We start from the raw sequence: 27,076 nt of genomic DNA on the forward strand, positions 1-27,076 counted from the left end.
TGGGTACAGTAATAAAAAGTGAGGGATACCTCCAAATTTTTAAGCTTGACATCAAATCAATAGCTAGAATATTGAAAGCGAAACACAACAGGATAATAGTAATACCCTAACAAACGTAAAAACAGGGAAAATGGGCTAATATAAACAATCTGGAATGGCCCTGATCTCATCTCTGGTTCAACTTTTATGGACTTGATCTTAAACAGAGCTCTTGAGCTTCAGTCGCTAATGGTGTCCTACAACCCTTAAATGAGTTCTTGGTCCAACACACCTGACTCAAAGACTTAAATTTCTTCCTCAATATACAATCAAGTTCTGCAGAGTCCTGCCAATGACTTAGTTATTTTATTCAGGTTTGTTGAGGCAGAGACATACAAGCAAACAATGTAAATTAATTCTATCATTTCTGATGAGAAAAGTTGTCAAACGAACTATGCCAAAAGCTAAGGACAATAAAACTCTGTTGTTCTTGTTTTTCTTTCCAATAAATAACAAAGCAAACATTATTGGAGATGAAAGCATTTGAGCTTGTGTCAATCATTTTCACCAAGTGAGCATTACATTATCGATTCAAACTTGTGCACCAGTTTCTGTTTTAAGTTCCCTGAAAATGCATGCTGCAGATTACTCCACACAGACCGGATCAAATATATTATTATATGTGAGTTTCTGACTTGTCTACCAACACAGTGTACAGATGAAGGCATATTTGAAATTTCCATTACGCATAAACGGTCTTAACAACCTCACCTCTCCATCATAAACTCACCTGGCCAGTAATTAAAGAAGAACAGCATTAAGTGGGATTTTTCATATTATTCCACATTCATATTAAGTTTAATTTTCTGAATAACTACAAGCAGCCTCCTTGATTAATACTAGTACAAATCCCTTTCCCTCAAATTTATAAAGCAAGTTGTACACAGTGTGCTTAAGTTCTGACCCTAGCCGCTTTATTTGGGGAACAAATCAATATAATTGAATTTACCTGAAGATGTTAGGTTGTTCTCAATCGTCGTGTCAAGCAGAAAACAGTAAGGCTCATCTGGAAGGGTGGCATTATCAACAAACTTATGAACTTAGTAAAAGTTGGGAATATGAGACGTGTGGTTGGTAAATTTCTGGGGTTAAAGCAAAAATAAAGTCCCCCCCCCCCCCCCCCCCCCCAGATTTAACTGTTTCCTGACGGTGCTAATGCTAAGCTAACACTTGCTAACTGGCTGAACTCGTCAACCCTGAGGCAGCTGTTACTGATTAACAGCACATCTTAGCTGCTGTTGGCATTAAAAAAGGTTTACTCTAAACCTTTTTAATGTAGATTTTAAAACGTCATTCCAATTTCAGTAACATATTAGGTTTGTGCTTCTGTAGCCACAACTCTAACGACTAAACCCAACTTGCTTGCTAGCAAGGTTTCTTAACTGTGGCGTTACTAATTGTATCGATCATCGATCTGAGATATAAGGCTGTAAATGCATATTGAGGAAAATAATTCTGAATTTATACATATTAAATATATGCTCTTATTCTGTTTAGTGTTGTTTGCTTGCGGTGCTCAATAGGCTACATTAATCTGTTTTATTACTAAAAAAAAAACCCTAAACTGACAAATACTGCAGGTCTGTCAGTGTAAAAACAGAATAACTAGGGCGTAACTAATTCTTTTGATTACTTAATTAAAATGAGGTTACAAATTATTTATAGTAAAACTATTGTGTTAACATTAAAAAAAATTGAAAATGTGTTCTGATTTATTTCATTTGTATTTTACAATTTGATTATTATTTGAAATATATTCTTTTAAAAATCAGTCCAAATAAAATATGTATATCTTGTTATATATATATATATTTTTTTTCTTTTAAAAGGCTTAATTAAAGAGTTTGTCTTGTTAAGTATTCTTGTGGGCCTCCCTTTAAAATGTAGAAGTTATAAACTATTCCATGCAGCTCCTGAAACATTTGATTCCATCTATATATAAATAAGGTTGTGATTTGAGATCTTTCTGGAGACGTCTGTTCTCAGGCGAAGCTTCCCGACGATCTAAATGCAGAGCAAACAGTGTTCCCATTCCCCGGCTTTAATTAATATGCAGGCTGTGCTCATGGGAACAATGGGGACCAGTTCGGTGTGGGCTGCGGAGTGTCACTCAGTGGCCAGGAGAGGGCATCTCAAGTCCTGAAAACTGAGCGCCAGCCAACCAGCAGCCTCCGTCCTCCTCTTCCACACGCAGGAACATCATTCCTGTTGCTATATAACTGATTTATTCTCGGTGTCACGGCCAACGCGTCTAATCCACAAAGCCGCCTGCACCTTCCTCTCTCTCTCTCCATCCCCTCCGCCTCCCCCTTCCTCGCCGCCTCCCCCACGCCTGAAGCAGGATACCGCAACTTGTCGTCTTCGGACCGCGCAGTTCAGTTCCTCTCCAAACTGCTCCGCTCTCTCCCCGACTGTCTTTCCCGCAACTTAGAATCAACAATTGGTGACTCTGTGATTGGAGAGCGTCCTCCAGCCTCCCACAGCGTGCGCTGGAGAGTGCCATCATCATCTTCATCATCATCATGGCTCTACGAGCTTGAGCGCTTTCCTTCCCACCCTTGGTTGAGGCGGCAGGCGGAAGGAAAAAAGGGAAAAAAATGCGGGACCGAGCTGATGTGGTGCGGTAAACTACACGGACAGAGAGGTTGATGTGCACCTTGAGGGAGCCGCGGACCTCTCCGACAGGTGCGCGGCTGTGAGCGCAGCGGGAGTGGGGGGGCTGGTTTGACTTCGGCACAAAGTGCGTGCATTTCCCGTGCTTGCATGTGCAAACTGTTTGGGCAAAGCGCCGAGTGCGTCTAACATGTGGAGCCGGAACGCATCCGGAAGACATCCCTGAACATGAGGAAAGGAAGACGTCGTACAAGTATGGGTATGTTCACTCTTCCCGAGCCTTGCTCTCTGTGCGACTGAGTACAGTTTTAATTAAAGGTGTCGGTGGTGGTGCCCTTAACATCACGCGGTGTCTGAATGATGACTGCAGGCTGGGGAAATTTCAAGGAGGCTTTTCTCTTTGGGGGGTGGAAAAAAAAAAACAAACTGTCAGATTATACCTGATGAATGTGGTTATCGAATCACCTTTGAGTGTGAAAATTAGTGAAGAACACTGTGATGCATATTCTGGAGCCATTAAGGATCCCAAACTGTGCGTTAATGGTGCCTTGGGGAGAGATCCTCCTATGCTCCTGCCCCCCTCCCCATTCCCATTATGTGCTTCACAGATAACAAAGTTTGATTTAACGAACCTGTAATCAATGTAGAATCATTCTGAAAAGGGTTGATCGGTCTGTGAATCATGGTTTTCATGCTGGACTAAATCTAACAGGGGCCTAGTTACCCTACAAATGCCCTGTTTTGCTCCCCCAAGTATATGATGGTTTCATAAAGTCTAAACTGTGTTAAGTGGCCTCCTTTCAGTAGAACAATACATACGAGTTTATCTAAGCTAAGCATTTTTGAATTTTGAACTTGAGTGAATCAAATGCAGTTCAAAGTCCTTACAAACTGTGAACTACACCTTTAAGTTGTTGCTAAATTGGGATCTTGGATCAGATACTAACTTCAGTGTTGTTAGTGGGCCTCTGCCATATTTTCCCACAGTTATTACATTGAACACAACACAGGCAGGCTTGACTTGCAAATAAACAGAAAATGTTTACGGCACAAATTACAAAAACCTTTAGTTTTTTTTCTTCTTCTTATCAAGCTCTTGTGCTGCCCTCCAACACAATGGCATCCTGAGTAAAGAGCCAGAATGCCCTTGTTAAAGAAAAAGAAATCTCCACTTGATCCAAGAACAACTGGTGGTACTTTTATTGCGTTTAGCGGTACTCTAAATACAGTCTGATAACTATTTTCAGAGAAAATGCAATGTGTTGTAGAGCTTTAAAAATAACAAACAAGAAGAATAAGTTGCTAAAGCAAAAAAAGTTTTGTTTCAAACAGAAACTAAGGAAGAGAAGCATTGTTGAAACTTAAAGTTGAGTTTACAAGAGAAAACCAAGGCTGAACAAGCACTTGTGGCTACTTCTTTTACCTCTCACATCATGTGATGGATCCGGGAATAACATTAAATCCTACTTGTTTCAGTGGCTTGTCAACAAACATGTGAGGTATGGTAATGGTGCTTTCTATTTATACCCAGAAGATTGATTCCCTGGTCAGAACCACAACAGGAACCGCCCTGAAGTCAGAAATCTAACTGAGAAAGACTGAGGTTGCATTTTGTGTCCAATATGGCTGCCAGGGATCGAAAATGTAGTGAAATGTCATTAGTTAGCAACTTTGACAGTTTCTTTCACATTAAACCAGTCAAACCTTATGTTAACTAATCCGTATTTGGAAAATTATCTCATTAGGGCTTTTACAAATAAATAAATAAATAATAATTAATAATGCACAATGGAACCGCCAATGCTTCTTTCAAACACACTGTTCCAATGGACAAGAACATATTGTTAATATATATATATATTCCTTTATTTAATCAGGTAAACCCCGTTGAGATCTACATCTCATTTTCAAGAGGGACCTGAGCAAAAAATTTGCAATACATAACAAGTGTGTTTCATTAACAAGTTTGTTAATGAAACAAACAATCAACTGGAAAAGTCCAAGCCCTGTGGTTTTTGTTTTATTGGAGCATTATTATGTAAAATCGACATTTTAGAGCTTTTCACCATGTTGTAATGATATTCCCTCATCAAAAACACACCTGGAGAGTTGCCTTGATTCTCTCATGCATGTTTGAGAAATCCTTTAATCTTCCACGGCAACATTTCAGCCGTGCAAAATGCCAGGCTGAACCCAGCTCCACCTTCATGATGCAGCTCCTCATCTGTGAGCCTGTGCCTCACAGAGCAGCCCTCCGACATGGCTCCACCACTCGGCTCCTTCAGACTAGCAGCAGCAATTAGTAAACTCCTGTTGGAGCTGTGTGTCTGCTGAGCTATTTCTGATTACAACGCTGGTATAAACATTGTTAAAGAGTTAATAGAGGAGCCATGTTGTGATGGCTTCCTGAAGGAGGATTTTTTAAAGAGACAGAGGCCCAATTTAAAGATGTTAAATTACGAAATAATATTTCTTTTAAGTCATATTTGATATATACACTATTTCTTTTTTTACAACAACTGAACTTAACATAGTTACTTGATTGTGCTATAAAAGGGCACTATGTGCCTGGAAAATACATAATACTGTCCCTTTAAAGGATCCTTTAGTGTAATGTTAGTTGGAAAAACCTTAGTATTTACTGAGATGTTACTGATTACACAAACTTTCAGCACCACTATTCCAGAGCATTTGTTGCTTCTGAATATGTCTGCCTGAATCTGAACCCTACTTTTGTTTTATACTTGTCATTTTCTCTGTCTCTAGGTCTTTCTGTGCTTTTCAGATGGCTTATGTTCACGGTGGCGATACCCGCCTGGCTGCTTGCAGCGCCGACCGGCACCCGGGAGCGCCGCTGCCCCTCCAGCTGCAGATGCGATGGGAAAATAGTATACTGTGAATCCAACGCCTTCCGCGACGTACCGAACAACGTGTCTGTGAGCACGCAGGGCCTCTCTCTCCGTTACAACAGCCTGGTGAACCTCAGAGCCCGGCAATTCGCAGGTCTCAGTCAACTGGTGTGGCTCTACCTCGACCACAATTACATCACTGCAGTGGATGGCCAGGCGTTCCACGGGATCCGGAGGCTCAAGGAGCTGATCCTCAGCTCCAACAAGGTGACGCAGCTGAAGAACAATACGTTCCATGACGTTCCAAATCTACGAAACCTCGACTTGTCCTACAACAAGCTGCAGGTTCTGAAACCCAATCAGTTCTTGGGTTTGCGGAAGCTGCTCAGTTTGCACTTGAGGTCGAACTCCTTAAAGACGATCCCCATGCGGGTTTTCCTCGACTGTCGCAACCTGGAGTTTCTTGATATCGGCTACAACAGGCTCAGGAGCCTGACGCGCAACGCTTTTGCAGGACTCTTAAAGCTGGTCGAGCTTCACTTGGAGCACAACCAGTTTTCAAAGATAAACTTTGCTCACTTCCCCCGCCTGACTAACCTGAGGGCCCTCTACCTCCAGTGGAACCGTATCAGGCTGCTAACCCAGGGCCTGCCGTGGATGTGGACCTCCTTGCAAAAGCTGGACCTTTCGGGAAACGAGCTGGAAGTTCTGGACGCCAGCACGTTTCAGTGCCTGCCCAACCTTCAGACTCTGAATCTGGACTCCAACAAACTCAGCAACGTCTCCCAGCGGACAGCGGAGACTTGGATTTCCCTAACCACCATCAGTCTGGCCGGGAATTTGTGGCACTGTAACCCCAACATATGCCCGCTGGTGTCCTGGCTCAAAGCCTTCAAGGGCAACAAAGAGACTACTATGATTTGTACTAGCCCTAAGGAGGCCCAAGGAGAGAAAGTGACAGATGTGGTGGAGACTTATAACATCTGTACAGCAACCCCGACCCCAATCCCCTCAACAACTTTGCCTTTCACTTCCCCTTTCCAGCCTGATTTCCCGCCTCTTCCCACGCAGCTGGTGGCGGATAAAAAGCTGACCTGGAATACGACGGCCTCGCCAACTCCTTCCGAGGCCCCCACCCCTGCTCCATTGCCCGACACCGACTATGTGTCCTTCCACAAGATCATAGCCGGCAGTGTGGCACTTTTCTTATCTGTGGCTATAATTCTGCTGGTTATCTATGTGTCATGGAAGCACTATCCCAGCAGTCTCAAACAGCTCCAGCAGCGCTCGGCGGTCAAAAAGCGCCAGAAACAGGCACGACAGACTGAGCGCTCCTTTAATTCCCCCCTGCAAGAGTACTATGTGGACTACAAGCCCTCCCATTCAGAGACTATGGATATGCTGGTTAATGGGACGGGACCTTACACGTACACCATCTCAGGCTCCAGGGAATGCGAGGTATGACCGTTGCCCTCCAAAAATCCATTTCCAGTGCGAGGCATGCGAGGTAAATTTTCTTAACACTCTGTTGGATATATATATAAAAAAAACAAGCTGTTTTCTTCTCTGCTCTTGTCTGCTTTGGGATGAGGAAACAAAGGTCAGTGCACAGTGACTTGATTTCCAATATGCTGATTGTCTCAGTTCCATATGACCAACCTGCTGTTCGGCCACAATCATGTAATGATAAATGCTCAAATATGAGTCTTATTTTGGAGTGAACTGCAATGCATTGTACATAAAGCAGGTCTATTTTTCATTACTTACACGAAAGACTCCCTGTTTGTTTAATCTGCGCATTAGCGGCCAGCCTTTTGGAATAAAAACAGTGTATTAGCTCGAGTCACTGTGCAGGTGTTTCTCTCCTATCCCGTGTGTTTGCTACAAGAGGTGTGGTAACAAACGCACGCGAGCTGTGTGAGTCTTGATATTTGTTGTCTGTCGTATAAAGTCTTTGCAAACCTACCTGCTGATGATCACATATTTCACCCCCTTCTCTCTGCCTCCAGCGATTGTGTGTTTAGCATTTTCCTCATTGGTTCCATTTACAAAGTTCAAACAGTCGTTGCGCGCTGGAGAACACCATAACGGCCTGTAGCCAAATAAAAGATAAATTATGCATTTGGGCTTGGTTTCTGCTGGGCTATGGCGTGCTGCTGCAGTGGGAAACTGCATTATGCTGCTTTTGTTTAAGTTCATAAACACGAGACACACACAGGACTGATGCCTCTTCTTTTCCCTCAAACTATTTTAGTTTAGTCTGATTTAATTTAAGTCAGTTAGGAATTACAAAAGCTACTTCTGTTTGCTAAAAGCCAAAACTAGTTAGAGAAAGTTTCTTAAATACTTCCTTTAAAGCCAGCATATTGCATATGTTAAACTTACTATGAATTTTTGACAGTCTGGGAAACCTCAGATGATGATGTCATGGCATTCTGGCAGTCTGGTTCATCTTAGAGTACAATTTCCAGATGCCTGAAGGTAATACATTCATCTGTTCAAACAATTATTAGCAAGTGTAAGCATCAGGGATTGTCAAGCCATCTCTTCAGGAAGGATATGGGTTCTGTCTGGCAAGAAATAAATGTATTTTAATACAAAATGTATGCATTTATGCAAGAACAAAGCAAAAGATCTTGTGAAGATGCTGGCTCAAGCTAGAGGGGTGCGATCCTGCATATTTTGGTATCGGTCAGATTCCAAGTAAATACAGGGCCAATATCGCTGATACCAATACCAATACTTTTTGTTATTTATATTTGATATATAATCAAACTTCTGACCTTTAGGCGTTTTTGTGATTTGTTCTATGAACTCTTTTGCTACACAGATTTGTGACAAAGTGTATAGATGTCTACAAAATGCCTAAATAATATTTCAACATGCTAAACAGAAACAACAGAAGAAACAAAACAAATTTGTATGCATGTTTTCTTTTCTTAAAAAGTGCAAAAAAATTGGTGTTTCAGAACAAATCAAAACAACCTTTTTTTTCTGTGATACATCCGAGAAAGTACAACAAAAGAATAAAATAACATTTCAAGAGAGAATCTGAAACTAAAATGTCGATCTTATCCAGCCTTTGAATTTGAAGAAAAGGAAGAACAGCAAAAGTCCTCTCTGGTATGTTGTGAACAGATATGGTTTTGGTAATCCTGACTTGATACAGGAAAGATTTAGTCTGATTTAATATCAGACAGAGAGAAAAAAGGTTGTGTCTTTCTGTACATTGTGTGTATATGTCTGGTTTCAAGTGGATGTGAAGCCCCTGGTCAGTTTTGAACATTGAGTTCTCATTCTTTGTAAAAAAAAAAAAAAAGAAAAGCATCAATTTGCTAATGCTTAATTGGACACTTTTATGGCCTTGTAACCCCAATGTTCCGGATCTGTCTCCTGTTTCTTGCCTCGTGCTCTCTGGTTCAGTCTGATTAACAGGACATGTTGTGGAGGGAAAGCCGTAATGTCACTGGACCCTTCTGTTTTACAAAACAGACATGCTGCCGAGTATAAAAAGCCGCTTCTTTTTTCAACTGTATCTGTCTGTGCAGCTCAAAAGACAGACTTTAATCTCCCTCCTTGCCACACAGCTCATCCCCTATATTCTACATGCAGCCTATAAATAACTGTAGAATATTCAGAGGTTTCTTGCTTTGGATCTTGCGTTTTCAACTAAAGTCACCAGAGAGACGTCGTTACACACACACAGAAAAGAAAAAAAACCAAAACGTTTGCTTGTTTCCTGTTAGGTTCTACAAGAAGCGTGCTCAGGTAAATCAGCTCTTGTCAGATTGTCTGTGGCAGAACGTTCCTCAAGCAAGAGGAAAGCTTGAGGTGAGATGCTCACCTTATCAATCTAGCGGCTTTCATGTGAGAATGTGGCGTGGGAGCATTAAACGGCAGACCTAATGGGGCTTTTGCTAGCTAGAATAACTAATAGCCCATCAGAGGTAAGGAGCCGAGTCGTCCCTCAGCTTTGTTATTCCGTGCCCTCTGCAGCTCAGGGGAGCGGCTTGTGCTGTTAAAAACTGTAATGGGTTTTTTTTTTGTTTTTTTTTCCCGCTTCATGCCAATCTCCAAGATTCGAAAAGGAGAACTCAGAAATTTCAAACCATTAAATTTTTTTTCTTCTTATTCATATTGAAGTGAAGTTGGAACATTTTGCGCTGCGATTAGAAATTTACATACATTCATCATGAGCGTTAATGTTTAATGGGAACTTGTTCTTTTGGTTTTACACAGTGGAAGGATTACGCAACTGCAAAGCCTTGGAAAGAATACGGCGCACATGTTTGAGTTTCAGGGGGATTTTCTCTATCCAGCGCACAATTAAAAATGCATGTATATGATCAAGTACATACATGCTTCCCAACTAGCATTTGGTTATATTTGGATATTTGACAACTACTCCCAGCAGAAACACATGAGATTGGTTAAACATATTAATTCACTCGCATATATGCAGCGCTTAAGCATGGTCCATAGATTTTCCATAAAGTTGTGGCTCAGATGCCTTCTTAGTTTGGTGTATTTGTTTAAAATAGTTTGAATTGATAATCTTGAAATGTGCAGGTGTTTAAAACTGTCCCCTTAAAACTTTCTCAGAGTGTAATTACACCTTTATCCATCTTGGATTTTAACTGAGAAATGTAAACCTCACTATTCTGTGGACAGTAACGGTGTTGTGCCAGCAGATTCCATCTTAAAGGGAAAGTATTATGTGTTTTCCAGACAAATAGAGCCAATTTATAGCCCAATCAAGTAACTATGTTACCTTTGTCATTTAATGCCTTGAAATTGGGAATCTGTCTCTTTAAGAAACTCTTGTTCTTTCAGACATTCTGCCATCAGGAAGTCATCGCAACATCGCTCCTCTATTAACCTTGAATGGTTGCCATGGGAGATTAAAGAATTTCTCAAACATTCATGTAAAAATCACAGCAACACTCTCGGTAGGCCTGTCTCGATAAATTCTGCTGGACGATGAATTGCTCCAGACGTTATTGCGATAAACAATAATATTGTTGTTTTGAAACCATTTTTAAGTAATATGATGGTATAATGGCATAATAATAATGCATGGGCACCTTCTAAAAGATCAATAAACTTTAATAAACATTTAACGCTGGAACTGGAACATTTTAAATATACGAAATAATTAAACAAGACAACAAATAAAAGGAATTTTGAAGTCTTTGTAAAAAAAATGTCCTTCAAAAGGTGTTTTGAGACCAAAACACCAAAATGAATAATTTTATCATCCAGTTATTCTTAGAAAGAGAGAAAAAAAGAGAAACAATAAATCATGCTAAAAGAAATTATTGAGTTTGTTTTAATTTATCATACGATTCATTGATTTATTGATTATTGTGACAGGCCTAACACTAGTTACATTTTTGATGAGGGAATAACGTCATAACATGATGTAGAGCTCAAAAAAGTTGATTTTACATAATACTGCCCCTTTAAGACTGACTTGAGCCAATCTTAGCTCAGTTCCTGAACATTTAAACTAATTTCTTGTCAAATATTGTTGTCAGTTTGGGCCAGATGGTCAGATTTGGGTATTCTAACAAGACGACGATCCAAAACACATCAAAACTGATTTTGGAATTAATAAAACTGGCTGAAATGAAGTTAATATCCTCAGCCCCACTGAAAACGTTTGACCTAGGACTAAGACACCAACATTGCAAAAAGAGAAGAAATGGATCCTGTTGGTGTGCACAAAAGGCATTTGGGTGGAGGAGCAACGTGGTAAAAGACATTAAATGGAAAATAATGTGCATTTATTTAGGTTTATTTGTTTAAATTTCACCCTGTGGGGACATTTTTGAAATGGCGTTTTTAAAAATCCATGTATACCATACCAATCCATCAGTATACCATGAAAAAAAGAACAGGTGAAGTGATTCATTATAAACTCTAAATTTCCATGGCATTCTTCCCCATGATGAGTGCAACACTACGGCCATACCTCACACTGTTATGTCTGAAATCCATTTAAATAAGCATTTATTTTCAGTTGTTGTATTTATTAGCTTTGTTTCATAACAGTTGGCATAATCCAACTCCGCAAAATAAGGCGGACTACACCTCCAGAGTTCACAAAAAAAAAAAAAACATTTTATGTCCACCAAAAAGTGTTGGATTAATTTTTGCAACCCGGCATGCCTTTAACTACTTCTTCCCCTTCACAGTCCTGAGAGTCGCCGTATTCTCTTTAGTCTCTTTTGACATGCGAGAAAGCCTTTTCTGATTGCAACGACGGGTAAACACAGTCTGCAGAAAGATGAAAGTGGGAGAGACGCTGCATTGAAAAGAGCGGCTCCGGGGCCAAAAGCCACACTTAGGAGGGCGTTCAGTAAACGCTGGAATCCAACGCGCCCCCGCAGCATACACACACACGCGCGCGCGCGCGCACACACACACACGCGCGCACATCTTTTTAGCTTTCCAAGATAGAAAGCACTTAAGCTATTAGCTGCATTTTCAATTAGGAGAGAGAGCTTTGTAATTGAAGCCCGTTATCTTGTGCACATGCCCAGACCAACAGACGTGGAGTTAATTTGTTTCTATAGATTTCCTCCAGCACAGCTCAGCAGGTCGGTTTCGCCGCCGCAGACTGAAACTCTCGGGGTGGGAATTTTGATGAACACTTTGAACTCTTCTTTTGCGAGGTCTTCCTAGAGCGCGTTATTTGAAGGAGGACAGGGGGGGGGACAAAAAAACATATATTCTCGCCACTTCTGTGCTCATATAGAGGCTGCTCATAGGGTGGCCTCGGTGGTTTCTGTCAACCCCACAAACCACTTCCTGTGAAGTAACTTCAGAAAATGTAAAAAGGTGAAAATCCCAGCACCGGAGCCGCAGGCGAAAGCTTTGTGCCCGGACAAAATGTGCAGGCATTAATAAGGTGAGGAGTTCCTGCTCACAGATAATTAAAGTGGGCCGTGTGAACACAGATGATGTGAGGAGGAAGTCATGCCGCTGCTGCATGCACCTAGCTGCACAAATCCTGTCTAAAATAATTAGATTTAAACTCGACCGATTTTCAGGCTGGAATTGTGCGAAAAGCGTTGGTGTGTGTGTGTGTGTGTGTGTGTTTTCTCTCTCCATGTTCAGATGAGTTCAAGCCAGGATGAGGCATGTTCGTAAAGTTTCCACTTTCCCTTTCGATTTACGTGCAGAATGCTGCAATCTGTCCCTCCGGCAGGTCTTATTAAATAGGAAAATCTTCACCGCGTCGCCTTGGACAGACCCTGAAAACACCGCGGGGGGCTCTTTTTTTATTTACCAAACATTTGTCTAATTTGGAGGCACTGGGAAATGAGCCCTGGTTTTAAAGTGTCAGGAATAAGAAAGATGATGGATGATCAAACCACGCTGTCTTCGCCTGCCAAAATGACAGCTTGCACTTCAGCTGTGCGTAAATTCACAGAAGGGAGGCTGCCATCAAGCGCGGGGAGTTTTGACAGGTTGCAATATTTGTTGCCAAATTAATGCTCACCATTTAAGTGGAAGAGCTTGTTAGAAAGGGACGTTTTTAGGCTTTTTTTCCCCCTTAACTTCACTTTGGACATGTTGTATGGGACAGCGTTCATTGATGAAATGCTGACACGTTTATTAAAAGGTGCCATTCAGTAACACGAAGTGAGTGATGAACATAATAAGCGCCCAGACTGACAAATGGGGCATCTTTGTTCTTGGACCTGAAAAAGCTCTAACCCCTGCTATTAATTCCCAGTTTGATTGCTTGTCTTCTTGTTTAGAGGGATTGAAAATCGCCGTTATTGCGAGACTGGCTGTCGGTGATCCACGGCTGCGCAGAAGAAGACTGGTCACCTGATGGCTCTGTGTGAAATGAGCTCTGGTCAACTCTCTGCTAACCCGGATGCATGAAAATGCACAGAGAACTTACATGTTTAAAGAATGAACTTTAATATTTTTGCGGGAGTCGACCTTTGAACTTTAAACTTTGATCCGCTCTGTGAATTAATTCATAGTAAGGTTGTTATTGGTGTTTGAACTATTAAAGTCGTCAGTGAAAAGTGATACACTATGTGTACAAAAATATTCTGGAAGCCATTTTGTAAATTTATGTTGGATTTTCACCTTTGCCACATTGTCTGTTAAAGTGTCATACAGGACAAAACTCTTCTGGTCTGGCTAATTTCAACTCCCTTAAACTCATCGGATAAACAACATGACACAGTTATCATGATGCTCAAAAGTCAGTTTTTGATTGGCTGAATGATCCTGGTGCAAGTGAACCTACAGAACCGGGCCAGTCTTTGTCGCTGTGGTTGTGATAAGCGTTTGTCTGTTCGTATGCAATGCTGGTTTGTCTTTTGAATAAAGCTCTCTTCGACTTTTGTTTTTCTCATTTCAGATTTAAGCTTAAGCCTTCAGTAGCTTTTTCTGTGGGCCAATGGAACCAGCTGTGTCTCTAAGCCAGACGTAAGATCATAAGTGGTCGTATCTGTAGGAACGTCTCCGACCCTTACACTCAGCTTGGTAATCCTGTTTGCTTTTTGCTTTGTTTTGTAGGCTAAGTGTGTGTTTCTGAGTCTTGCTCCACGGGAACCGTAGTCCTGCGTGTTTCAGCAAGTGTAGCTTGCTAATGGAGGGTCATTAACAGACTTCTGCTGAACTTGACGGCCTGCTGAGGATGTGATTCATTCAGTTTTCCTGAAGCAGAAACGCAACTCAAACATGCAGGACAGTGGATCTCCAGGGCTAGGATTCAGTGACACGCTTTTTACATCAAGCCCTGCGTCCAACCCGTAAAACGCCGCCGCCTCCGCCGTAAATGACATCTTAGCTCGGTTTTACAAGTTCCGATGCTTTCCTCTCGCCAGAGTACATAACGGAGCAGGTCTGATAAAATGCTGGCACGTGCGTCCAGGTCACCTTCAGTTGTTTTGCTACGCTCAGAGCCATCAGCTTAACAACCATATGAAGACTTTTTATGCCCTCAGTCTCTATCAGACCACTGAGTGGCAGCCCAATTTACAACGAGATTTCGGGGATAGCACTACGGCCGCAGCCCCGCTGCAAGCAGCTCAGCGAGGCTTTTAGCGCCCCAGCAGTACACACAACCTTCGAAAAGTGTTCAGTTAAAATCTTTCACATTTTTATTCTGCTTTATGTAGATCTTTTGCAGATGGGTGAAAACAAAGTAGTGAATAGGGATGAAGGAGAAAGAAAATGACGAATGTGAAAAAAAGAAGAGCTATACATATGCTGTGCATTGGGATGTAGATCTGAACTTTGATTGCTCTGGTCCAAACCCTTCTAGTAACTCTTGGATGTATATTTAGGACCTTAGTGCTATTTTCTCAAGTCCACATTTCAAGGATTGCCTTGTATTTAGCTCCATTTACCTTTCCATCAACTTACAACTTCCCCGTGTTTGTTGCAGGAATTCTGCAATTGGCTCCTTGTTTCACCATTGGAATATGAATTGGAATATGAGTGTTCAAAGGTCAAGGCTTCTTCCAAAAAGCTTTTTTTATGGAGAATAAACACACACAAAAAAATTGTACAAAATACCCCCCATACATTTTCATTTAGTTAGATTAGGGCAGCAGGTTGAAGGTCCAGACCATAAGTCCATCAGAGATGCATCAAAAATAGTTTACTCTTTTGTGGCTTAAGATCAACATTACACATTTCTTTTGACCGTGTTGTATGTTTGTCTGTAGAAATCAATAAATGGTGGTTTTCTGACTAACTTTGCTTAATCATCTGATTGGCTATGCTTGTTTACACAAATTTATATTCAATTAAATCCAAACATTCTTTTATTACTTCCAGAGTAATTAAATCTTGCAATAAATGTTACCATTTAGTTTCTTCTGCAAAGACTGACTCCAGATGCTGATTTTAGATTAGAAACTGTAACGTTATGGCAACAGATCCTAAGAAGCTTCTGACGTGAAGAAGATAAAAATGTTTTGTTGTTTCCCCCCCCCCCCAAGTATGCAGTTGAAAGAGGGGAATTAGTTCACAATTTACCGGACAACAAATCTCAGCTGGACGTACAAGACCTGCGAGTTTCTGGTTCTGAATCTTTTTGTTTTTGTAGAGGTGCCTTAAGAAGACAAAATTAATGGAGAGAATGTAGCATTTTTATTATTTTCATTTAGTTTTTCTTTTGTTTTGTTTAGTTTGTAAACCTTTTTGGTACATATTTAGCATCTTGTTTCACACTCCATTCACGTATGTGGCGGTAAAGCTACAAAATATAGCTTGCTAACCGTCATTAAAAGAAGAAGATACTCAGACTAAGAGTCTCTAGGAAGGTTTTCATTGGTTTTATCCACTTTCCATTTTAGATGACGGTTTTAACCGGGCTCCATCTATCATTCCCCTCTCTTGTCCCTATCCGGTTTTTACTACTTTATATACAACTAAAGGACTGAGGATGATAATCGATGGCTCTGCATCGGTATTGGTTGCGGCACATAAATGTAGAAATAGTTTCCGTCATGCGTGGTATAGAGCAGCTGAAACTAGAACAGATAGCTCGGCTTGGCCTGATTGTTCAACACGAATTCAATTTAACAGCCCCTCAAACAAAGCCTGGTGTCTGCTGCTAGTCTCCCGGGTGCCTCGGAGAATCCTCATTAGAGCCTGTTACATAAAACCCCAACAGAAAGATTCAACTTTGTGGTTTGTGGCACTACAAAATGTGAAAAATAATTTGTCACTTATACGGACAATTCTTGGTCATCTTCTAATGGTTTAAATCCAGTTCGTTGTCATTCACAGCAAATTGCGTCCACCGCTCAGTGGATAAGCAAAACGGCACCGACTTATTCTACAAACCGAATACTTTAAGACCCCACCGTATTAGTTTCCAAACGCTGCTGGGTATGGAAAGCATGCGTCGCCCCTAACCCGTGCTGTCTATGTTTCAGCACTCTTCGGAAAATGCAGCGATTTCACACTGCGTTAAAAGGCTCCAGTGGGATTCATTTGCACAAATGCACATAATCAGACTGCAGACCTATCTTTAGTTAAGCACCTCTCTGGCTGCTGTGTGCGTGGGGTGAGATCTCCTCCAAAAACATATTCGGCAGTGTGTATGATTCAGACTTTTGACAGATGTTTCTCTCGGGGAATGTGATGTCGGTTCTAGTGAGGAGGTGGGAACCATAAAAAAAAAAAAAATACAAATAAATACAAAACTTAACAGCAAAAGAGGCAACAGGGTATCTTTTTAATAATGGCTTGTAGTCTTGCGTTGCCTGTTAAAGGGAATGTGACAATTCCTTTGTTTTCGGAGTGAGCATTCTTGGCATCTCTTCCTCAGCCCGGCTGATGTTTTCGTGATTTCATTATTCTCATTATGATGTGCTAATGGCACATGTTGCGGCCAGCTAATAGCTTAATCTGGCACAGGCGGAAAATATGATGTTGTTCCTCCGAGCTCCAGCAAAGACAATATTGAATTTCACTCGAGGTTACAAGTGCTTATTTACAGAGCACATGTGATGAAGTGCTGTTTGGGTCTCTGATCACTGATCATTAGCTTGCAGATTGTTGAAGAGCCGGCCGAGGAGGGGGATCGCTGCAGGAGCGCCGCGTCGCTGAGGGGAAAATCAGTAAAAGTCAAGGCTTCGTTGACCTCCAGACATCAGCTTTAATTTGAGGTTTACAGCGTAATTAGCTTCGATATGGACGTGATGTTTTGCAGTAATGTTGGAAAATGTTCTGGAACAAAGAAGAAGTTATAAAATACTTTTTATTTTGCCTTATATACTTACTATATTATGGGGGGATGGGGAGGAAGACCCCAAAGACAAGTAAGGCTAATGGGTCTTTATTATCACCACAGAATCTCCAGCATCCTGCATATCAGCAAGGAGAGCATATTTAATGGTGTTTGAAAACTCTCCTCCGCTTTTACCTCAAGGCGGTTTTATCGGCTGAGCTTCGGATCGACTAAAAGCAGTTTATTTGAAGTACGTGTCGATAGCAATGAGCGGAAAGTTTACTTTTTAGCGTGGCGGGCGTATTCACTTACAGTGTGATGGGAAAAGTTGGGAGTGAAAAGAAACGGAAGGTGTTCTGTTTGTGCGGAGATAAAACGAAGCCGCGCAATGTTTCCTAAAGGGAGGACGTGCTTGGTGTTAAATCACAGAGTTGACACAACGATTCAAAACTGAAATAAATGACATGATCTAAGATAATGAGAGAGACATAGTAGCCTTCCTTCAGCCAGCTGACTGGCAGTGTGCAGCGGAAGCTGGAATTACTTTATGCTTCGTACAGCTGAGACTTTGGCACTTTGCTCTGATTCTCATTAAAGCGGCTTTAAAGAGCATTAACTTTAACTTTTTAAAAGCTTTTGTGTACTTTGTGTGCCCTTTAAGCCTAATTAAATCAATTACCACTCCAGGCGCTGACTGGAACAAATTCTGTTCATAGGAAACAACCTGAAGTTTATCAAATATATTCAGTAGCTGGACTACATTTGGAGCAAAGTAATTTGGCTTAAAGATTTGGTCTCATTTATTATTAATTTTGACAGATAGATAGATAGATAGATAGATAGATAGATAGATAGATAGATAGATAGATAGATAGATAGATAGATAGATAGATAGATAGATAGATAGGTCATTTCATTTCATCAATTCCCTGCTTCCTGATTGATCTGAACCATATTTCCTATGGTGCAATTCTTGTAGAGTAAAACTGCATGAATCGTAACCCTGTGTTTGAATTTATTTTGGGTCTTTTTCCAAATTCACACAGGATGAATTTGACACACATAAGCCCAAACGGATTTATTCATTTGCCTAAATCTTTTAAAACTTGAGGCTGATGCTTCTAGAAGATCTCTGGTCTCTTTCTTTTTTTTTTTTTTCTACTGCATAAAAATTTTTTATTTTTATCTTTTTGACATTTGACAAGTACAGAGAACACAGAGGAAGTCAAAGGAACTCAAAAGGAAAATTGTAGATTTACACAAGTTGGGAAAGTCTTTCAGAGTCACTTCTAAACAACCAACTGTTTATTGATCAACAGTTCAAACAACGGCGCATAAGTACACGTTGTTTAGATGGGTCAGAGTGAAGCAAGTTTTACATCACTATGAACAGAGAGAGAGAGAGTTTCAGCCCCTGCTTCGAATGTGACGCATTCAAGCTCAGCTGAAACGTTTTGCTGCCCACATGGTGAAGCCAGACGCTTTCTGGAGAAAAAGAAAAATGGTCCCACAAGACAAACGGGAAGAGAGAGTTTCAAAGAGATGAGATGTTAGACAACAATGACAAGGAGTCTGGGAGATTCCTTAGCACCTAAGAGCATCAGCGTCATAGCAGGAGCTGATTAGTTTCCATTTGTACTGCTGTGTCACATAAAGTGGGTGGAAGAAAAATGACTACTTCCACATTCTTTAACTTACTGCAACTTAACGGCTACATGATGGAAACTTGGTTGTTCCAATAGTTCCAAGCAGACTGCTTTTGGAATCGGATGAACAAAAGTAGCATTAAGCTGGTAGAACAGCATTCTCAGTCCCAACCTGAAACATGTTAAAAATAAGTCGCACTACCTTTAAAAGCTGGTGAAAATCCAGAATAAGTTCAAAATTGTGCATCTATCCTAGGACTCACTGCAGTTTCTGACAATAACTGTATATATGCCTGAACAGCAGACTCCCATACAACACTAACAACCAGAGCTAAATCCTAACTTTTAGGTGATTAACTATAACTGGTCAATTCATTCAGTTGTTTCTTAATGGACAGAAATAAGATGACCTTCATTATTCTTTCATTTGTGCATTTATTTCAAGTGAAAATGGTTGTCCTCAGGCAGGGGAAACAAATATTGCAAAGAGGAAGCTGAAGAGCTAATGGATAATGAGGTCAAGAACATTCTTAAAGGGGCAGGCAGTATCAAGCTCACAAACAAATTGATGTTTGTGAGCTTTACATCATGTTGCAGTGTCATTTCCTCATCAAAAACACACCTGGAGTGTTGCTTTGATTCTTTCATGCATGTTTGAGAAATCCTTTAATCTCCATGGCAACCATTTAGCTGTAGAAAAGGTCATGTTGGAACTAGAGCCACCTTCAAGGACAACGCTGCTCCTCAGGGCTGGATTTTCCAGGCTTCCGCCTCATAGAGCAGCCCTCCCCCACTCCGCTCCTTCAGACTAGCCAGGAGCAATTAGCAAACACCTGGTGGAGCTGCTGTGCATCTGCTGAGTTCATTATAGGAGCTACTTCTGAGTGTAACGCTGGTAGAAACGTTGTTGAAGGGTTCGTAGAGGAGCCATGTTGTGATGACTTCCTGTAGGCGGAGTTTCAGAAAGAGTAGGTGTTTTTAAAGAGACAAAGGCCCAATTTTAAGGCATTATAACCCTGTGTTAAAATTCTTTTAAGTCATATTTTATACATGCAGCATTTTTATAACAACTGATGGCAACATAGTTACTAGAATGTGCTGTAAAAGGGCACTATATGCCTGGAAAACACATAATACTGCCTCTTTAAACATAGCGAGGCTCAATCTGACTGATGACATGGACACATGTGGTTTCCAAAGAGTTCTGGAAACTTGTTGATTATTGACTGTGATGAAAGACAAATAAAAAATCTTACGTGTATAGGGATGTTCTGTCCGCTAGAATTCATCCAAGTGTACCAAAGCTAATTGATTGCTGAAAGCAAAGTAGATCTTTATAAAGGATTGTTTCAGTGGCCAGGTTAATTTGATCAATAACATCTCAGGCTCCAAATAATAAAGATCTGATATTCCCTCACTCGTTTCAGCATGAGAGTGAATAGACATTAATACTGTAAATATCGCTCGTGTAAAAGTGGAACCCGAACCCGCGCCGGTCCGTCTGAGATCCAGCTGTTCGGGTAACGGGTCCAGAGGAATTATTCATCAGGCCTTCCCTCCTCTCTGCTTTCAGAGAATCCCATGGGATTCACTGGCTAGAACGGATACATAAGCCCTCAGGGGGGTTGTTTGTCTCACTTGCCAGGACTTGCCAGGGAAATATCAAAAGATTGAGCCACACATGGAAGGAAGCTCATTTTAATGGCTTCTGTCCAGAATCTTGTCCTTTCGGTCATGGTCTGCATCTCATAACCTAAGGTGACGGTCAGAACGTTGACGCTTCGGGGCAGCGCTGTCCTCACCTCAGCTCCCACTTCACTGCAAACGAGGCTCCAGGCCCTCTATCCTCATCCTGTATATGCTTTGGAAAGCAGTTCAATAAATGGAGAGTCTTTACACTTCAGATTACGTGGGGCCACCAGATACTTTCCTACATTCACAACTTTTTGGTTACCACAGTGCATCGTTTACTCTGATTTCTGCTGAAGGACAGGAAAAAACAAGCAAACATGAGCTTTCATTAAATTTCAATCCAGTTTTAACATCTTTGAGCTGTTTTATCGGGCGACGATTTACTGATGTTCTTTGAATTTTTTGGGGGGGGTGGTGGATTGATTTTATTGTTTGAAGAAGTAATTTGTCACGTGCTGCAACATTTCCTCTCCACTGTAACTCCGGGGCGGGGGGAGAACATCAAGCCTCGCTGTCAGACGTCCTGACAAATTGGCCCACAATTTCACACAGGCATTCAACAATCCATCATAGAGGAGGAATGCATTTTGGAAGAGGCGCAGAAACCAATTTCTGCGCTGACAGCAGCCTCAATGGACCACAGTCCAATGCAGCCTCTTGATATGTGGTGGTTTGAGTGAGGGATACGACTTTTTTGACTTTCACACTCACTGTTGCGCCGGCGGTGCAGGCGGATTGGTAACTCAGGCAGATGAAAGCGCAGCGTGCCGACCTAAACGTTCTGGCTCGGTGTTGAAAGGCATTTAGGGAATCCTTAAGTGAACCCAAAGCAAATGTGGCAAGTAAAGGGAAAGTTATATCTCTAAAAAAAAAAACAAAAAAAACCCCGATATGTCACATCACAGCTAAACCAGACCTGGCATACACCCACACACCCCTGATTAATAATAAATTATAGTGTAAGTTTATCTTTGGGTGGATTTTTTTCCATTAAATCTTCAGCCTGACTTAAACTTGTAGATAAAAAAAAAAGGGAAAACCATTTAAATTTGTCCAGAGTCCAAATCAGCTTCTTCTTTAAAAACTATTGCAGATATTAATGAATTTGTAATAACTTTGACAAAAATCTGAAATCCCATCTTGAGTGTCCTATTACTATAGCATATCAATCAGTAATCACATGGCCCGGATTTCCTCCTTTTAAGCTTCTGTTCTCTCCGTCAGCGACACTTGTGCTTTTATGGGATTTGACAGCTTATCTAGCACTTTATGAAAAAAAAAAAAAAAAATCCAGGCACTGCAGACAGAATGAATGATAGCACATGAAAATATTAGACACAACAATTTATTCTGTTTTCTGGTTGCAGCAGTCTGACTAAGCTTGAAGCAGTTACTGTCTATTTAGCCTTTCATTATATCATAATTCAGTTAATTAGACTATGTCGACTGAATCTGAACGAAGGCTCGAAAGCGATGCTTAAATTAGAACGAAACGTCGACCAGGCCCGTTTCTATGTCTCGGAACGTTAGCATGTCTAGCGAGACAGTGATATTTCTTTTCTGCTTTCCTGTCTACCTGCAGACTAGTGTCTCGCCAGCGGTGGAAGAAAAGAAGTCCTTTATCATTTAGCAAAACACCTTGGTCACTCCGAGGAGATGAAATGGTCGAGTCAGTCAGCAGAAGCAGGAATGATGTTGCTTCTCTGCCACCGTCACTATGAGTTAATGCAAAATATGAGCGTCAAAACACAGAGTTGCTCCTAGGGAAAATGCTAATCTGTCACCAGGGTTCCCCATGCCCACCATCTCTGCATGACATTTCCATCTCATGTGACATTGTGTAGTATGTCACAAATGTAGTTTATTTTTTGACTGGCCTGTAGAGTTCCCAACCCTGGTCCAGGCAGGGAAACATCTAGAACATGCAAGGACCGGGATTATGCACATCTAACTTTGCATGTACATGTACTGTTTGTCCTTAAATGACCAAGATAACATTTTTAAAAATTATTTCTAGACCTGTCACCATAACAAATGTTGCTGGACTTTATGTCCAGTAATAAATATTGCCATTTATTGCGATAAATGGTAATATGGTTGTTTTGTGATCATTTTCGAGTAACAATGGCATAATAATGCAAGAACACGTTCTCAAAGAGCAATAAACCTTAAATTCTAATGAACATTTAAACACTGAAACTGGAAGACATTTAAAATATCCAAAATAAATAAAGAAAACCACAGAAACAACAAATAAAATTAATTATGTAGTCACTGTAAACAAAATTATCACTCAAAAAATGGGACAGTTGAGAGCAAAGCTCCAGACTGAAGACTTTTATCATTCAGTTTTTGGTAAAAATGATCAATCAAGCACATGAAAATGATTGAGTTTCTTTTAATTTATCATGCGATTAATTGATTTATTGTTTATTGTGACAGGCCTAGTTATTTCCCAGTCTTGTAATATTTATTAACAGTTATTTTTTTATCATATAAAATTTTATTTACCAACTAAACATCTGCTGAATGCCATTTTACATTATTTTGAAAATTGATCAAATGTAATATTTTACCCATTCGAAGTGTAAATAGGCGTTTAAGCTCTAGTAAAAAAATTATAGAAAGAGATTTATACCTCTTAAAATGTAATTTCTGAATAAATCAAAGTGCTTTTGTACCTTTATAATGACTAAGTTAACAACTCTTTATCACTATTTATATTGTCTACTCCATTATATATTGTACTGAATGTGGCTCGGAGGCTTTTCTTCTCTTCACCTTGAGTTGGAAATCATTTTCTAAACCCACATTTAAAGCCTTTGTTGTCAATTCCAAATAGTTAAAATGTTCAAATTTAAGGTATAAATAACACAACAAACAACAGTAAGTGCTTGTATTTTTGTATTGTTAACCGGACGTATCCTTGTAATAACACAATTAGCTTAAGGGCGAGAGGTAAATTACATTTGATTTGTTCTGAAATGATCCAAAGTCATGAAATACAGCGTTAATTTGAAGAGATGCCCGTGTGATAATAATGAAGCAACGGCTAACACAAACAGATTGTTATGAGACATTAACTTCCCATAATCCACCAACAACACCGGTTCGTAATCATCCTTTCACTGCAAAACATGAGCAACAGCTGCCTGCCTAACCATTGCTAACATTCGGCCTCCATTCTCTCTACATTGCAAGAGATTAGAACCACTGATGAGACTCAAGTCTCAAACCTGGAGTCCAAATCAAGTCCCAATCAGGCTCAAACTTGCCTATTAGCAGCTTAATGAATCCTGGGTAAATATTACCAAGAGGTATTCGCAAAATCCCCAGCGACCACCACTACTTTCCATCCTAATAAACATGTAACATTTTGGGGATTAAAGCTTAATTTAATTATGAGATAAACAGACAATTGTCTAAGGTTGGATCCTAATTCATTTTCCAATATTAGTGGCTTCATGTGAATTTTTAAAATCTCTACTAGACTGCATGTTTTTGCCATGCTGCTCCATGGTCAACTCTATAGTCAATATGGATGTGCAACAATGCAACAGGTGGATATAAGTTTTGTATCAGAAGATTTCATTATTTGGTTTTCAGCTGGGACTTCACAGAGAAAACACTTGTACAGCTAATTTTTTTATTCAAGTTATGCACAGACAGTGGGGATGTAGTGATGCCACCAGCTCCCATATCTGATGCGTCTAATTCTTAGGCGGTTGTAACGCTGTGATTGCTCTAAAGGAGCCTGTGGGGTTAAAAAATTAAAATTAACATTTGACAAATCTAAAGCTTGTTTTACAGTGTGTAGTATTTCCTTATCCAGTTCAGACTTGATCTGTGTTTTAGATTTTGAAATCCTAATTTTCCAACAAGCAACAGATATTTTGTGTGGATGGCACCCGACCAACTCGCTGTTTGGAAAGTGAAGGTGGAAAAACAGAATCTTTGATCTCAATGTGATCGTTGGTGAATAATGGGTTCTGATGAGGCGTGCTTCTTAGGGACTAAAATTTAAAAAAACTTTAGAAACAAACATGTGAACGAATGCCTGCCTCAGAGAGCAGCAAACGACAGACAACTGTGATCAAGAGCTTAAAAACAAACCCCTGACTTCCTAGTAAAACGCAGACTGTATGTGACGCAGCAATGGCGGTATTTCAAAGAAGAGGTAAAGTGACAACAGAGCAGCAACTCAAATTGAAGCTATGGATCTTGTTATACTTGTATCATTTTTTTTTTCAACATTTTCTAAAGTAGGTAGGTCTCCTTTCCTCCCCAATTATACCACCGATTTAAAAAGGTGAGTGCTATAAACAGCGAAGAAAAAAAGACAACAAGGTCAAACCGCCAGTGCGGGGAGGCAAACAGCAAGGATGCTTGTTTTAGAGAAAGACGGTGAGATGGGATTGCTGTTATTCCACATTTAGACAATTTATCATTCAGAGGCAACAAGGACAGAAATATTACACTAAATAGGTGGCAAGAAATCATTTCAGCTAAGCAAACTAAACAGTTGACAGACCAGTCCATTAATGCTACCTCTGGGGATGGAGTGCAAAAGTCTGAATCTATTAAAATGGATGGATTCAGATGGAGCCCAGTCAGAGTTAACTGCAAAAAAACATGTTGACTGCACTTCCATTCATATTTGAATGTGTAGTCAGTGTTGTGTTGTTCTCTACTGATCCCGTTTTGGGGTTTGTATGGGTGTCACAGTTCTTATCAATCTTATCAATATTTGATCTGAATTCTATCACTAGATTTTGACTAATGCCTAATTGACTTCGCAGTAGCAACGTTTCCGTTACAAATGTGTAGTTATTCCGCTAACGTTGAAAAGAACACAATTTCGCAAATGCTCTCTTTCCAATAAATGAGAAAATAAATAAAAATCACACATAAATAAATTTGTTCACGCGATAAGTCACTAAAGAACAAGCTGTGCCATCGTCCTCCTACCACTTCCTGTCGTCTTCTTCCTCCTTTCCTTCAGTAGTAAGATCCGGGTGCGCATCATGTGACTCGTGTGATGCCAAAAAAAGTGTTTCTATTGCAGTTTTGCGAAGCACTAATTTTGTTACGGCCCAAAAACCACCTCATCCTAGCGCAATTTTTTATTTTTTATTTTTAAAAGCGAGTTTTTCTAAGTAGGTGCGTTGCCATTAAGCAAGTTTATTTTCATAATTCCAAATTGCGCAATTATATGGTCAATGGAAATGCAGCTACTCTCAACAAATTGACACGAGGGACGGGATTTGACCACATCCTCGTATCTGTGTGAAATGTTTAAACATTCGCTGCTGTATAATGTCCAGGGTGCATCAGGCACAGACGGGAGGAAGAGAAGGGATTCATCGCTTTGTTTTCACTCTCGGTGCCATTTCATATTTTCAAATCTAACAAGTGGGTCAGCTCTTTGTTGTGTCAGCTTTTTTTTAAAAAAAAAAACCTGCCCTACCTAAGTGGCATATAATACACTGTGATCAGCACGGGGTTTTTTTTTTTTAGCAACCACATTTAAAATGCTTTCTGGATTCCCCGTGACTATACAGCAAGCAATTATCCACCGGAAAACAAATCACCTCGCGTTGGGAAAAATTACACCTAATTTGGCCGTTCAAGAGAAAGAAAAACAACACTATCTGCACAAAACAGTATGTGGGGCGCGTCATCCTCTTAGGATTATCCTTTGCTCTGTCTTAGCAGAATTTAAATGGACCTCGACTGATTTTGGACTTTCTTTCTATTCGTTCCTCCCGTTTCCCCCAGGTACGCAGCGCCGCGTCTTCAGTGCCGCGTCTTCTCAGCTGCTTCTTCCCCCGGCTGTACTTCCTCAGACAGTGAGAAAACAAACAGGGCCAACGTGCAGGAGGTTGACACGCTGGCAGAGGCGTGCTTCCAGCAGAATTTTATATCTGGGAACACTATTGACTGGGCTGTTTGTAAATTTGATCTTGTGTCTGTCAGAAAGGAAGAGTTTAAAAGTACCAGGCGATTCGCATGAAATCTTAATGAGGGACCAAAACGGAGTCAGAGTGACAGAATTGCCTGTTTTTTTCTTTGTTGTTGTTGTTTTCTTTTACATAAAATTTAGTTTTGGATGTGATTGTTGGCGACTTCAGAAGAATACATGTTAAACGCTGAAAATCCGGAGCTTTTTTTCATCTTTCATACCAGGCAGTCAACACAATGATGAAATAGGGGGAGTAAATTCACTTTAGTCAAATGAGGCATGTTGAACGGCACAGCCTATTACATGCAGATATCTCACCATTCATAGAGCCGTAAACCCCGCACCCATCCAAAAAAAACATAAAACCAGTTAGACGTGGTTTTATTGTGGAAAGCACATTAGTTAGTGAGCTTCCCATTGGCTTCTGTTGGAAGTCAGCGCCTTTAAATAAGACGGCGTAGGGTTTGGGAGTGAATGCAAACGCTACATTAGCGTCCTCATTATGAAGCGTTCTGAGGAGCCCTCTCCTCGGATTCTCGCCCCCAAAATGTGTTTT

At 40.5% G+C, this 27,076-nt stretch overlaps 1 protein-coding gene across 2 annotated transcripts in view; it reads left to right on the forward strand.

Moving 5' to 3' along the window:
• Nucleotides 1-2,085: 2,085 nt before the first annotated feature.
• The window catches only part of LOC116730206 (leucine-rich repeat transmembrane neuronal protein 4), an 81,043-nt gene continuing 56,052 nt past the window's right edge, over nucleotides 2,086-27,076 (forward strand). The window contains exons 1-2 of one of the 2 annotated variants that reach the window (XM_032579229.1): nucleotides 2,086-2,911; nucleotides 5,419-6,959. In XM_032579229.1, the coding sequence (XP_032435120.1) occupies nucleotides 2,881-2,911; nucleotides 5,419-6,959 (1,572 nt within the window). In that variant the 5' untranslated portion in view covers nucleotides 2,086-2,880. Of the gene's footprint in view, nucleotides 2,912-5,418; nucleotides 7,009-27,076 lie in introns of both variants that reach the window. The other variant, XM_032579230.1, reaches the window with a different exon arrangement.

Source organism: Xiphophorus hellerii, chromosome 12, assembly GCF_003331165.1.
Source record: "Xiphophorus hellerii strain 12219 chromosome 12, Xiphophorus_hellerii-4.1, whole genome shotgun sequence".
Taxonomy (NCBI): Eukaryota; Metazoa; Chordata; class Actinopteri; order Cyprinodontiformes; family Poeciliidae; genus Xiphophorus; species Xiphophorus hellerii.